This window comes from Pleurodeles waltl, chromosome 10 (assembly GCF_031143425.1).
Source record: "Pleurodeles waltl isolate 20211129_DDA chromosome 10, aPleWal1.hap1.20221129, whole genome shotgun sequence".
NCBI classification, from domain to species: domain Eukaryota; kingdom Metazoa; phylum Chordata; class Amphibia; order Caudata; family Salamandridae; genus Pleurodeles; species Pleurodeles waltl.
Window position 1 is genome coordinate 478,072,835 of NC_090449.1, and position 15,520 is coordinate 478,088,354.

Sequence of the window (15,520 nt, forward strand, 5' to 3'; positions counted from 1 at the left end):
CAAAGGAGTTGCCTAAAACTGAATCAGGAAGTGGGGTTTGGAAGGAAAGGGCCTAAGAACAATCCTAGTTTGCCCTTCCAATCCCCACTTCCTGGTTTGTATTTTCTGTTGGTGAGGTCATGGGATAGAGGGAGGGGGGCAGGGGGACTGGGCTGTTCCTCCAGACATTTCTCAAACTTCCCTCATTTCACCCAACAGAAAACATTGTCTCGAGCTGGAGGGCATGGCTAGGGAAGAACTGAGTAATGTAATAGCTGCTCTTCGCTCTTCCAGTAGCCCTGCCCACCAACTTGATCCTTGGATGGAGCTGGGAGGAACTAAGGAAAATCTGGGAAAGAATGGATGATTGGAGATTTATTGCGTCAGAGTGATAATACCTAATTCTCAAACATTCCTAGAAATAACCCTAGAAAAAAGGACAAGGAACAGGTTCCTAGCCATATTACTGGAAATGTCGTGGTATGTTCCCAGAGATTTTCTTTTCTTTTTTTCTTCTCTGTTGGGAATGCATTTTTGCAAGAGGAGAAACGCCTACACCCTTTTAAGTTTCAAGGACAGACACTCTTCTCATTCTAGAAGGGCTGTTAGCCAGCCGTTTGCTGGGATACAACTCCAAGCATTTCCCCGGTGTGAAAACGATTTTGTAGTGGGCCGCAAAGTCACACTTTTTAGACATTCACAGACTGAAAAGGGAAATCATGCCTTTTTCTGACCTTGTCTCACCCTTGCATGGAGTGTAATACAGTGTAATTCTTCATAGCAAGGGAGAGTAACTCAGTAGTAAATCAATGTATAACTGTCAAAAATCCTGTGACTTCCTGACGGAAATAAATGGAGAGGTTGTAAATATACAAGTACCATGAGAAATGTCTTTCTGAATCAGACAAGTACACCTACGGTTAGTACAAAAAAATGCCTTTGCGTATTGGATCTTATGGCAAATTCATTAAGGGTATATTCACAACTAGTGGACAAAAGGAAGGGCTACAGACACAACACACACTCAGCACACACATTGTGTAACTAAACAGCACACATACAAATAGTCACCACCCCCTCTCCCTGCATCTGAAAATAGTGACCCTTGTGTATTTTCCTATATTTGCATACTTATCTTACTGAGTTCTGATGGGTTACTGCTGTCTTTTCTGTGCTCAATGTATTCACAGTGGTTCCCTTAGTTTGTGGAGTGTTTCTGTCGCTTTTCAAATAACCCCTTCACTTTTCTTTTCTAGTGTCCAGAATGTGCACTTCTTGTTCTCCCGCAACTGGTTGACTTCAGGCCCTACCTCTAAACCCATCCAGGCACTGCGGCTTTATGCTCTCCTCCGCAAAGCTGTGAAATATGCTCCTCGGCAATGCTGGCGTCCCTTCCAGGTGGGCAGGGCAGTGTCCTTTCTGGTGGGTCCTGCCCTGGTGACCTTTAGTGGTAGAGTGGTCTACTGCCAAATGGACTTCAACAACCATCATTTCGTAGTCGAACCAGAGAAGAAACATCAGGAAGTGGACCCTGAATTCAACTGGGTGGAGTTCTTCAAGCTCCTGCGACCTGAGACGCTTGCTCTTGTGGCTGCTGTGGTGGTATGTTTCTTCATCCTATTAGTTTTTTTTTCCTTTCTCGCTTTCTGCTCCATCTGACTCACCTTCTCCCTTTTCAATCCCCTTTGTCTTCTCTTCTATATCCCCATCTTTATCTCCTCATCCTCTGTTTCTCCTTACCATCTTCCTCCAAAGACCCTCCTTGTGACTTAAAAATGATCCCTGTCAAAGTAGCTAAACAAGTGAATCTTCCCTCACCACTTCAGTTTTCTCACTGCCTCTGAATGAAAAACGTTTCACATTGCTTGTGCAAGACAGACTTCCATTTTTCACCTCTCACTATGAGAAGCTTATCTGATTGCCTCAGATTTCCCGAGAGTTACTTCTGATTCTTTTGCCAAAAAAACCTTCACTGATCCAATAGGTTGAAGGCAAACTGAAAAATATGCAAAAATCTGTTTACCACTCATTTTTTCATTTTGCTGAATGGTCAAAACGACCAATTAACCTCCTTAATAAGTTGAGCCAACCAGACAGTAAAACCTGGAGCTTGAAGCCTGCCCATTGCTTAAGTTTGGGGGGCTTTACTGTAACTCACATTTGCTTGCTTTCTATTTAATGGTTTTCTTTGCTTCAGCATGTCCATCTTGTGTTTGTCCCGTGAATGGAGCAGAGCGCCATACAATCTTTTTGATTATCTGGCTTCTGTGTTTCATCTGCTCCCTTTTAAGGAACAACTTTTTTTCTTTTTGTTTAAGCACTTCATGAGAGTGTATGTCTCTTTCAACTATCTGCGTCCTGCGCTTCCCCCACGCCAAGCTGCTTTCTCTCGACCATGTGCTTCTCATACACTCTCTGTGTTGCCTCTCCCCTGCCTGCTATGTTGCTTCTCTCCATGCCTGCTGGGTTGCTTCACCCCACCCTCTCCCAAACCCACTCCAGCTCGTCTGTCTTGTTTATTAATTTATTATTAATACATTGTACAGAATGCAACTACCTTTTTTAAATGTATTTTAGTTCATTTATTTTTATTTTGTATTTAGTACTATGTTTGCTGTTATGCCAACAAGGCAAAACAAACTCTGAAAAATGATTGTGTTTATATATTAAAATTATTATTAAAAATTATTATGCACCGTGGATCACTAACAAGAAAATAAATTATTTGGCATTAGAAAACAATAAAACTCAAAGGCCAAATCTACTTAAACAAAAATGCTAATGCAGTTGGCTCACCTTGCGACCAAACAGTTTTGGCTTTTAATGAATGGACATTTTTGATAATAATCACCCAAAAACTAAACAAGGCAGACCTGTGCAAAACACACCATTAGTCACTCACCCTATTTTCTCCTCATGTTACTCTCTAAAACATTGTCTTGTTGTGTAGTAAAGAAATATTATTCAAAAACATGGGTGGCATTATTGTTCTTTCACTTAAATATTTATACACAGAATACAAGGCATTCTATCAATATTACTCTAAATATCAATATATTATATCTATATAAAAGTACTAATAAAGTACTTAGAGTGAAAGAATTAACAGAATTCATTCGATCACAATTATCTACGCTGTGCAACAGTTGTGACTCATTATCTTCCTATGTCAACAATCCCATTCTTTATATAAAGATTTTCAGAAATTTAACCAAGCTATAACATAATCTTATTTGCACATTTCTTTACAGATGTCATTAATTCAGAAAGTCTGTAAATTATGTTTTTTATAAACTGCAATAGTGACTTTTTAAAAATCCAAAGCAAGTGGAAAATACAAAGTATCAATGTGACAGGCTTACAAAAGGGGCAGCTAACCATCACAGAACACTCCTTTCCTATGGTATTAATCTTCCTCCAGTTTATAAATGCTGGAACTTGGCTGAGTCTTAATTTCAGCATCCTGTTTCTAATATTACTTAAGTTAATGTCTTATGTATGGTTGTAGATCACCCATGTACTTTGTAGTGATCAAATGAATAGTTGACTTAGTTTGCAACAGTCCTATGAATCACTATTAAAAGCTGATTCCTGAACCAAACGTTTAAACACATTTTTCCTTTTGTAGTGCTGGACTTTACTTCATTTTAAATATAATTGCCACTTTCAAACCCTCCATGATTCTATTGAGGTTCTACACCAATGGGACTTTGTTCCATTACTGTAGCTAACACAATTATATGCCTCGGAGACTGTTCTGCAGCATTAAAAACATTTAACCATTAATTTAATATCCATTGACAATACTTTGATGTTTGTCAAGCCTAGCTGAAGCCTTAATGCACTATTGACTGTGCCCCTTGGAAGGCCAATGCCAAATGAACAAGGTTATGGATAGAATACTTGAATTTATCTCAGCCACTGACTATCGCCACATTCCAATCCATCCAAGTTCAAGCCATTTCTTCCAAATAATAATTTGCACAGTTTGAAGGAGACATATATATTTCTATCAATCAAGATCTCACACCCATATTTCAGCAATTCTTTTTTTTTTTTTTTTTTAATTTTCAGGTTAGTTGGCTGCTTTAGGACTTCCATAGACATATGCCATCTAATTGCCTCTGCAGGCTTACAGGTGTGAGGGCTATTCTGGTTTCTCCTCTTCTCCTCCCATTTTCGGTGGAAATGAACTGTCCAGCCTGTCAACATTATGTATGTAGGTAGGTAGTGGCAGTAGCCACTAGGTAGTTTTAGTCAGGACCTAGTTTCTATAGAAAATGCTGGTTTTTGCTTGCCTATATCTTTAGCGTCGCTTGACAAATCTTCATGAACATTTCAAAACAAATATGTCAGTCACATGAGCTGCTGTCTGGAAAATATGGGGGATGATCCGTTAGGCGGGGGCTGAGACAAAGGGGTTGTGAAAGTTAGAGCTTTACCAATGGAAAATGCATAGGAAAAATTGAACAGTGATAGTGCAAAAACCACTGGACGGAATTACACCAAATCTTGCAGAAAGGTAGCTCTTGGTCCAGAAAGAGCCCTTTATGTTATTTGATGTAAATCGGTTTAGTAGTTTTTGAGAAATTTAAGAAAAGTCAAATTTGTATAAATAGGAACGTATAGGGTTCGCAACCGATCCCGATCTCGTGCAGAGATCTGATTTGCTGATAACACTTCAACAACAGAAGGGTTGTCAGCCATCTTGGGACTCGGCTCAAGCTGAGCCCCAGAAAAAAATATTAAATTTTAAGGGGCCAAGGTACGGACACCTTGACCCCTTAGCTCTGGTAGTGGGGTCCCAAAGCAACTCACCCACCCCCCTGGGCTAAATCACTTTTTTTATTTTATTTTATAGTCTGATCCAAGGCAGATCTGCAGATATGCAGTACATTTTTTTTTAAAGAATGATGCGTGGTCTCCCACACTTTCTTATTAAAAAGCCCCCGGGTGGGCCAAGGCCCAGGGGCATTAATTTAGAAATACATGGGGGTCTCCTGGCCCACTCCCACTACCCTGGGGACAGCCACCTCCCTGGGGCCTATATTGTTTATGCAGGGGGTGCATAAGGAACAGTACAATACTAATAATGCTCTCCTGCCATGAGACGTGACTCCCATGGTGAGGGGAGGATTACATTTTTAATTGTTGAATAGAAAATCTTTTTTCAGGATTTCCGTTTTAAAAATCAAAAAAGAAAACTGTTTGGTGCAGGGCTGCAGTATGCTGACGCAGCCCTGCACCAAACAGCGAAATGTTCTCCACAGTATGACCACTTCTACCTGTCACAGACACTCTTGCCGTTGCAGCCTTGATAAATCTTCCACCAAGCTAAAATGTTTCTCGAGCTGTTGCCTACTGCAAAATATTTCCATCAGTATTGTATCATATACTGGTTTAGAGGCAGATCTGGCTTCACATCATGGGCTATAATTTACACATACAGGCATCGTGTCTCCTTTGCTGTAGCTTTGATGTGGGGCCTCCAGTGCAACTGTGTAAATACACTACTTACTAATCTATATGCATTTTAAGGGCTTATGCATTTGTTTTAATGGAAATCACTTTCTCATTGCCGCTTGTTTAATTTTCTATATCTTTTTTTTTTTGTCTTCGTTGTCTCCAGTATTTAAAAAGTCCACAAACTGGAGGAGCATTACCCCATAAACTTTTCATGTTGCTCTCGCATCCACACCATTTTTAGATTCTCCCATTACTGATTATTTCAACGATAGCAAGTTGATCACAACTGCATTTTACTCCTCATCTGAAGTAGTGGATAATAATGCAAAAGACAAAACTAGGTCATCCCCCTTGCCTATGGAACAACTGCTTGACCTGAAATCTTTTATTAAAAAACGTGAAGGCTTGGTGTCAAAGCAATAACCAGGTTGAAAGATCGGAATATAAAAAGGTCTTCAAGATTGTTGCTGTAGTAATGGAAACATTATCTTTGACCCTTCCTTTTTCGGCCTTGAAGTCATTTTGTGATTAATGTTAATTTTTATTTTTTTATTTTTTTATTATTCACGCCTTTATTCGGCTAAAAGCCATAAAAGGAAAATACAATCAAGCAATACAAGAACACATTATTCCAGCAACAATTATTATTCACTTAAATACTAAAATCAAATTATCAAAATAATGGCCAATGGTAGTCCTAAGAGCAATAAATAACAATCAATTACATTATTAAATTTTTTATAAAACCCTAAAATTTGCCTCCCGTACCAACAAAAACTTGTTTACTTAACTATGGGAGGACTATTTAACCAATTAAGTGAACAATAAATAAATAAATCTAAAAGAAGATATAAAAAAAAAAAATCCTTAAAACTAGTTCCATGAGTGTTAAATGGCAATGCTAAAAATCTTAAAATCCTTCCGATAACTACAGTCCTTGTACTAAGAAGCAAAATGATTCTATAGTTCATGTTCTGCCCAAGCATTATCAATATCCCCTGGGCTAGATATATCCTTGGCAAAATGTATATCCAGAGTCCATTGAGTTACAGGAGAAGGCTCCCATTTGTCATTTTGGGCACCATAAATTAACTGTGGGGGTTTTATCTGAGTTAAAACGCCTAGAGCCTCAGGCCCGCCTTGTCTCTGATGAATGAAATTGCTAATAAAAAACGGCTTAAACCAAAGACAACAAATGAATTAGTACTAGATCTCAAGAATCTAGCTGCTTCATTATAGTTCCTGATTCCTACGTTCCTGCAAATAGGTCGAATCCATTTCCTCCTTGGTTTATCATAAGCTTTGCAGGTTAAAAGAACATGATCCGTTGTTTCAGAGGTTTCATATTACACAGCCCACATGTCGCCTCGTGTCTTCTCCCACTCAGGGGGCACCATTTAGAAGTAAAAGCCCTAACCTGGAGAGTCCCATATCGAAACTTCATAAATAAAACTTTTGCTCGCCTGGGTTGGATAGTACCTATCCATTCCTCAGCTCTCGGTAATGGTTTGATATCCAGGAAATTTGAGGTCAGTCTACCTAGGTCCTTGCTGTGGAAAGGGCTGTTTAGGGTGAAGTCCCAATATACTTGTTTTAATCGAATCTTAGATTGTGTTGTAAGTGTATGCGGTTCATCCCAATAAGATTTCAGCCCTAGATTGTAAAAGCAATGCCTTATGTAGTGGAGCCACGGAAGGGAGGTGGTCTTGCCCAAATCCATGATCTCGATTAGTGCTTGCCTATATTGGATCAATACAGGAGTTGTCCAAAGTCTACACCAGTAAAGCAAAGGCCTCAGGGCTGCCAGTTTACCTATTTGTTTCATATTAATATCATAGGTTAGAGGAATCAGTGGAGTAGATGGAGGGAGTCCCAATACCCCCCTCATGAAATTATTTTCCTGGGTTACCAGTGGGGTTAGATTTGTAAATCCCCAAAGTTCGGCACCATATAAGGCAGCAGCCTGTGCTTTGTACCTATATATCTCACATACTGGTGAAACAATCCTAGATCTTGAACATTTGTAATTTTTGCTAATCGCCATGGAACTGTGGACTAAGGAGGTAGCAGCTTTATTGACGTGCGGTGCCCATGACAACTTGGCGTCAAGCAGTATCCCTAGATAATTAAAGTTTTTTACTCGTTCCAATTCCTGCCCTCTAATCCGGATGTTTCTCTTGAGACCTTTATGGGGATTAACAGTCAGATATTTGGTCTTGGTTGTGTTTATTTCTAGTCCCTTCAAACTGCAGTACTCACTAAATTTACCTAATAGGGTTTGCAAGCCCATGGGAGTTTGGGATAATAAGATGGTATCATCTGCAAAAAGGAGGGCAGGAACTGGGTCACCATTCAATCTTGGTGAGTCATGATTACTTTGTTTTAGGTGTTTGTCCAAATCATTAATATATAATGAAAAGAGAGTTTGGGCAAGCACACAACCCTGTCTCACCCCCCTCTTGATGGGTATTGGGTCTGTCAACTCTCCCTTTGGACCCCACCGAACCTTTGCAAATGTATTTCCGTGTAACCTCTCTAGCTGGCACAGGAGGTTCCCCGGCATGCCCTGTTTCCCTAGTGCTGCCCATAAGGAGTCTCTTGGCATCAAATCAAAGGCCGCACGCAAATCCACAAAAGCGATATAGAGGTGACCCTTCATTAGTTTAGTGTATTTCCACATTATTGCCAGTAGCCTAAAGGCCTGATCGATTGTACTCGTCTCCTGTCTAAAGCCTGCTTGATATATAGTCAATATGCTGTTTTCTTCTATCCAGCTACTAATTCTATTCAGCAACTGTCTAGCGTAGATTTTTTGCATAACATCTATGAGGCTGATTGGTCTGTAATTCCCAGGATCTTCCCTAGATCCTTTTTTGTAGACTGGGATTATTTCTGCTCCTTTCCATGTCTCAGGCACCGGACCTCCCCTTGCTATAGCGTTACTTAAAAGATTTATATAGGGTGCCCAAATTTCTATACTGTGTTTAAACAAATCCCCCGGGATCTTATCCAAACCGGGGGCTTTTCCTGGCTTAATCGCTTTAATGGCATTCACCGTCTCCTCCAGGCTAAATTGTATCTCGGGTAGAATGCCCCAGGTAGCTAGGATTTTATGCTTGGAGGGATAGAAGTCAAGGTTGGGGGGATCAGAATAAAGGTATGTAAAATGGTTAACCCATGCTTTGGGGTCTATATGATGTTCTGTATTAAATATCCCCACTTTGCTGGCGTGAGTAATTATTTTCCAGAAGGTCATAGCGTCATTACTTTTGGCTGCTTCCAACAGATCTTGCCATTTTTGATCCTCCCAATTACTCCGGGCTGTTGCCAGTATTTTTTTGTAGCTGGCCCTTGCCTGTTGTACAGCTAGTTGATTTTTTTGCTTTAAAGCCTCTATCAGTACTTTTTTCCTCTCCCTGCATTTGATGGTATACCATGGACTAATTGGAGTGGTTTGCACCTTCTCCTTTTTATACTTATGCTGTAGCTGTTTGGTCAGGAAGGGTCTTAGTGCTGTGCTCATTGACTGATGGATGGCCGTAATAGGGATATCAATACATTTTTTTTTTTAGCATAAGGCTCCAAAAGATCAGAAAATGTATTGTAGATATTTGTCATAGTGTCCAAGTTGCCTAATATTGCTGGCCATTTTACAACCCTTCTATTATTGCTGAGGGTGGGTTGTAACTCCACCTTAGCATGTTCTATATGTTCCAGATCCAGGAGGTGGCCCCTGAGTTCAATTATTAACGGGAAGTGATCGCTTTCAACTTCTTTTGTCTATTTTAAAAGTCACTAATCTTCCCCATGTACTTATGCTATGCATAATGTAGTCTATTTTCGAGGTTGAGTTGCCTCTCTGGAAGGTATCCAAATTAAGGCCTCCTTCACCCACTCTGCCATTACACGCCCTCAGTCCGTGCTTTAAAGTGAGGCCCATGAGTTGTAGGGCGGCCACTGTACCAGGGACAGTTTTTTCTATAGTTAGATGAGGGATTGCACTCATTTGATCTTCTTCTTCTGCTAAATGTTCTAATCCAATTATAGGTTCATAATTACAATTAAAGTCACCCCTATCATAATTGTCTCTCCTACTGGGATCTTTTTAAGCAAGTCATCTAATAAATTTATTTCAGGAGACTCCAAATTTGTCCTTCTAGGCCTTATATACACATTGAACAAGTGGGATGTCACCTTATTTTTTTTCCCCAATATCAACCACAAAATATCCTCTGACTCTGTGACTTGCATACATATCTCGGCATTTAATGAAATTTTCACCCATGCAACCAACCCCCCGGACGGCCTCCCTCTGGTTGCTGAAGTTGCACTAATAAAAAAGGTTTTATATCCCAATTTATATGGTGGGGCCTTAAGCCAAGTCTCTTGGAAGAGACAAACATGATAATGATCAATGTAGTCCTGCCATTCAGGATCTATAAGCTTTCTTTTTAAGCCTGCTACATTCCAGGAGATCATAATGACTGTTCCCCTTCCATTTAAGGTCGTAACATTAGAAGTAGGACTCAAATATGCTGTCAATTCTTTCCTACGGGGCGAATACTCCACTGTACTCCCTACCCCTCTAGCATGAAGGTCATTCCCTATATGGGGCTCAGCTGCTGTTGAGTCCCCATTTGGTCCCACTTGTGCCTGATCTAGCTGGATTAGTCAATCTACTCTTTCAAGATTGGAATCTCCATTTCTCTTTTGCAATCCCCCATTATTATTATACTTAGCCCTCTGGACTAAAGGTTTGGTAATGAAAGGGTCCGGGCTAAATCTCATGGCATTAATTTTGGGGGCGGTGGTTCTCTGTTCCATATCAATCAAGCCTTTGATTAATCTTCCATCCTTGAGTATCAGTGCAATAACGTCCTGTTTCCCCGTCTCTCCTAGCATTCTTTCTGCCCCCATAATATCTGAACGAGTTATAGATAGGCAGTGTCTTTTGGTCCTAATCCAGTGTATAAGCTTATTCTTTAAGGAATCCTCATCTTCTATGCTATTTTGGGACAGTTTCGGAGCATTTAACAGATAAACAACGTTAGTCCTAGTAGGGCACTTTTCCCCCTCGAAATGACGGCTCCATGTGGTGCGAAGGATACGATCATTGTGTGCTTGGGGATAGGTGTTCAGAGTAGGTTCCACATTTCCTTTTTGTAGCCCTGTTTCCAAGCAGGGTTCTCTTTGAAGGTTCCCTGTTTCTTGGCGTAGAACACCAGCGTTGCTTCTAGGATAGTTACGTAATCTGATATTTTCCTCATTTACCCCTCTCATACATCCCTGTGATTGGTTTAAAAATGTTACTATAACTGGGATAGGGTTGGAGTCGGTTTTCAAACTTTGAGGACGTGTAGGTCTACCTTGTGGATGAAATGGTGCAAGGGGGGTCTCCTTTTCGCTCTGAGCTCTGTGGATTCCCCTACCCCCCTCCTTTTCCACAATATCTTATAAGGTTCTTACTTCAAGTTTCAATTCCCTAACTTCCTGGATTAAGCCAAAAAGTAGATCATAAAGATCTGCTAGAGTTCTTGTTTTATGTTTTAAATAATTCGCTGGTTCTTGATTGGGTGGGGATGTCCTCTCTCTAGCTAACTGTACTATTGGGATGGTTGGGTATGGCTCGTCCACGGATTCCCCAAGTTCTGTCAAGACTGTGTATTTATTGGTGCACACAACTTCACTCTCCTGCTTATGGCCCTTCTTCCTAATACTATCTATAGTGCGTGGGTGTATGGTTCGAGTTGTAGCATCTTTAGGGCTACCTGTCCTAATATCGGGCGGTACCTCCCCCTCTTGCTGGCTAACACTCTCTATCGATTTGTCTTTCTCTAATCCGACTTTCTTTGTGTAATAAGAGGTAATCTTTTTATCAGGACCTTCCCGGGAGGTGGCCCTGTTACATAGTAGTGACTCTACCTCCTCAATAAGATCATCAATTTCAGCTATAGTACAGTTCTCGCCCGCGTTCCTAAGTTTTTTTGTAAGTTTCTCCTTCCCCCTTGGGGGTTCTGATGCCTTACGTTTTCCCGTATCTTGAGCCACCTATATAATGCTTCGGCTCTGATGGAACCAGTTCCACAATAAGTATTTGTAATAAAAGAATTCGAAAGAAGGTCTAGTGGGGGTAAAACTAAATAATGAGTATTAACTTCTCACATGACAAATGTTAAAATATAAATTTACTCTCATAAATACAAGCAGACCTCTTGCTGAAAATGAGGGGGCAAAGGCCCGGCCCAACCCTCTCCGGAATCAAGCAGATAATGTTGAGTGCACTACACCAATAAAAGGGGACTTCCGCCCTAGAACCCTCTATAAAAAGACCTTTTTTAGGAGTAATCGCCGGCACAGTACCTTCAGGCAGCCAAGTACATGTGAGCTGCCTAATCCAGACGTCTTTAAATGGATGTCAGGGGGGTGGCCCTGCCCTGCCTCTTCCTGGCAATGACGGGCAAGGACGGGCCCGCCCTTTGCCCGGGCTTTGCCCGGGCGCCACCCGTGCGCGTCCCGCGGCGGCAGGAGCGCTGTTCTGAATTTAAAGGGCTCCTGCCCTGGACACTCCTCCCGGCACTGACGCGCTTCCCGTGGCGGCGGGAGCGCTGTTCTGAATTTAAAGGGCTCCTGCCCTGGACACTCCTCCCGGCACTGACGCGCATCCCGCGGCGGCGGGAGCGCTGTTCTAAATTTAAAGGGCTCCTGCCCTGGACACTCCTCCCGGCACTGACGCGCTTCCCGCGGCGGCGGGAGCGCTGTTCTGAATTTAAAGGGCTCCTGACCTGGACACTCTCCTCCCGGCACTGACGCGCTTCCCGCGGCGGCGGGAGCGCTGTTCTAAATTTAAAGGGCTCCTGCCCTGGACACTCCTCCCGGCACTGACGCGCATCCCGCGGCGGCGGGAGCGCTGTTCTAAATTTAAAGGGCTCCTGCCCTGGACACTCCTCCCGGCACTGACGCGCTTCCCGCGGCGGCGGGAGCGCTGTTCTGAATTTAAAGGGCTCCTGCCCTGGACACTCCTCCCGGCACTGATGCGCTTGTTAATGTTAATTTTTAATTAAGAAATATCTCAGATTCAGAACTAAATCTCTACTAACGCACACACTGTGTTCGCTGGTAGTCACAGGTTCTTCCTTAGTACTGAAAAGGGAATAATGTTGCGTCTCTTTCCTCTTTCAACCTAAAACAAAGCCAGGCAGGACTGTAAGACTAGCCCTCTACTGGACTCTTCCCCTCGGTCCATTTGTTTCATCCTTGACCTCCCAAATTGTTGCCAGCCAATTTAAAGAGGGTGTTGTGGTTGCATTGATAACAGTGGCCCTGCTACTGCGTCTCTTAAGTCAATCACCCTTCCACATCAGCAGCAGCAGCAAACATTTTAGAGCACTGTGTTGCTACTCAGCTTTGTGGTTTCTTAGAAACTAACAACGCAGTAGATCACACCACGGCTGATTTTCACACAGAGCGTATCAATGACAGAGTGGTAGCGATAGTAATTGATGATCTCTGCCTACTTGTTTGCTGTGGTATTGTCAAATATATTATTTTACTCGACCTGTCGACAACGTTTAATAATGTTGGCTGATGTGTCTTGCTTGACCAGTAGTTTTTCGATTGGCTCTTGAGAAAAGATCTTTCTTTTGCTCCATCTCCGATATTTCCTGCAGGCTCCTCTGGGCTCTGTCTTGTTACCCTATCTCCTCAAGCTTGCTGATGTACAGTTCGAAGACCTATGGTGACAGGCCTCCTGCTTCCATTTTACATGGTTCCATTATTTGGTCTTATGGCTTCCTATTTTCACTTATGCTGATGATACAATAGATTTTGCCTCTTGGTAGACCCTTGTGTCAAGCTTCCACTCTCCAGTATTTGCTGCACGTCAGAGACCGAACGGGAAGCAACTGGCTGAAGCTCAAAACAGAAGTAGGGGTGAAGGTGGCTGACACCGCTCTCTCTATGACCTTACAACTGGGGGCCAGATGTATGACCCTTAGTGTTTGCGACTCACAATTTGCATATTTTTGCAACTCGCAAATTGTGAGTCACAAACACTGATGTACAACAGTGCCTGAGACACTGTTTGCGATTCCCAAATGGGTCTCAAGGGACATGCCTCATTAATATTCATGAGGCAGGTCGCAATTTGCAACCCATTGGGAATGGCCAGCACTCACAGGGATGGTGGGCTGCTAGGGTCAGCAGACCACAATGTAGCCTGTTTTCCTTAAAGGAAAACAGGCTGCATTAAAAAAAAAGTTAAAAAAAAAGTTTTCTTTTCATTTTTAAGAGTAGGCAGTGTTCTGTGTGACCACTGGCTGCTCTGAAAACATTTCCCCCCCCCCACCCCCCCAAAATAAAAAAAGTCACAAAGTAGAAGGAGCCCCTTAGGGACCCATTCCTGTTTGCGAATGGATCACTGCCTCCTTCAAGGAGATGGTAAAGTATTAATGTACAGGTGCTTAGTCAGAAAAGTACTGGATTTCATCACCAGTAAGAACAGTTAGCAGAGAAGTACAGACAGAGTCCTTACACTTGATATGGCATTGGTGACACTTCCTGTTGGTGAAGTAGCAAGTGATCACCTACAGAGACCCTGTCCTACTCATGTTGCAGACCTCCCTTCCCAATGAAAATGTAATTAGATCGAATAATTTAAATTAATTGTAAGTAAATTTATTTCATGTGGATATCCTGAAGATTTGTTATGGATCCGACTCATCTGGACCTGTGTTGGACTCACTTGTGAGATACCCTTGTGCCGGAATGTGGCAAGCCTGCACCCTTCGTACCTATACCCCTAGTGCACCAGAGCAAAGGTGGCCTGTACTTTAATAACTACCCCCCTGGATAGAAACTGTACTGTTGGGTTTAAAGCAATCTTGATTGACCTTCTATATTCCTATTGAGAAATTGATAGAAAGCCTTTTTATTTACTTCACCTGCATATCCGCTTTCAAATAATAATCCAGCTAATTAATTTCAATTTACAAACACAGGGAAATAAGATGTAGCATCTAACTACAGCACTTAATGATTTTAAATAAACTCTGCCATGAAGATGTATGTGCAGTATTTCACAGCTTTTTATCAGCTTGCTGAAATATAATTTATTTCTTAATTAAGGCCCAGCCATTCGAAGCTGCAGAGCATATGCTCACCCTTCTCTTCAGCCTGTATTAAGCCTTACGCCTCAAACTGAGGGCAGGTCTTAACCACAGCCACCACAATGTGTTAGTGCTACCACATGGCAAGTTGACACTGCTTAACTCTCCCTTATTATGACATAACAAATAACAAACACACATTGACAGCACCAGTAGGTCAGACTTTAATATTCTCAGGCTTGCAAACATGGGTATTCACTAATGCTGTTTTGCACATTAAAGCCAAACCTATTAGCTTTGCCAGTGCTTGGAACAAAAAGGAACAAAAAATGCAAAACATTATGGGTTTCTGTGTAGACTGCCCACGGGACATTAAGAATTTAATGTGGGGGGGGGGGGGGTGGCTTTGGGCGTCAAGATGGCGGTCGCACTCTGAGAGTGCTCTGGACCCCTCCGTCATCTGCCAGAAGAAGCCGGTGATATCCTGCCCAGGGGCGCCCATCCGAGGCATCTGACAAGCTCCCTGATCCTTCTGGACAACCCCCGAGCCGAGAAGAGCGGTGCGGCGAAACAGGAGACTCACGGAAACACCCGCCCCCGCAGTCAAGATGGCGGCGAGGAGCAGCGCTCCCGGCTGTGTGGTGGGTCGCAACGCTGATCCCGAGAGGAGCCGCGCAGACAGCGGGATACAGTGCTGACCCTGCCCGTGGTTTGTGCTGGGCCCAGACGGAAGAGCTTCCAAGCGGCTGCTAGGGAGCGGCGGAGGCGGCTGAAGAAGGGGAGCCCCCGTGCGTTGCCTCCCCCCGCCTCTGGAGGGCTGACCGGATGGGCAGCCCGTACGACGGGAAGCCGGCTTTGGGCCTGAGACCAGGCCCGTGGATGCGGCTGCCTCTGTGACGGGGGCAGCCCGAGGTGCTGCGGTGCTCTGCCCGGCTGCGTTCCTGGAGTGGCCCGGGCGTGAGCGGACATTG

General features: G+C 42.8%; 1 protein-coding gene across 1 annotated transcript in view; it reads left to right on the forward strand.

Moving 5' to 3' along the window:
* The window catches only part of ABCB8 (ATP binding cassette subfamily B member 8), a 397,400-nt gene that overhangs the window by 94,082 nt on the left and 287,798 nt on the right, over nt 1-15,520 (forward strand). Inside the window, exon 2 of the mRNA XM_069210769.1 lies at nt 1,236-1,581. Within this exon, the coding sequence (XP_069066870.1) occupies nt 1,236-1,581 (346 nt within the window). The remainder of the gene's footprint in view (nt 1-1,235; nt 1,582-15,520) is intronic.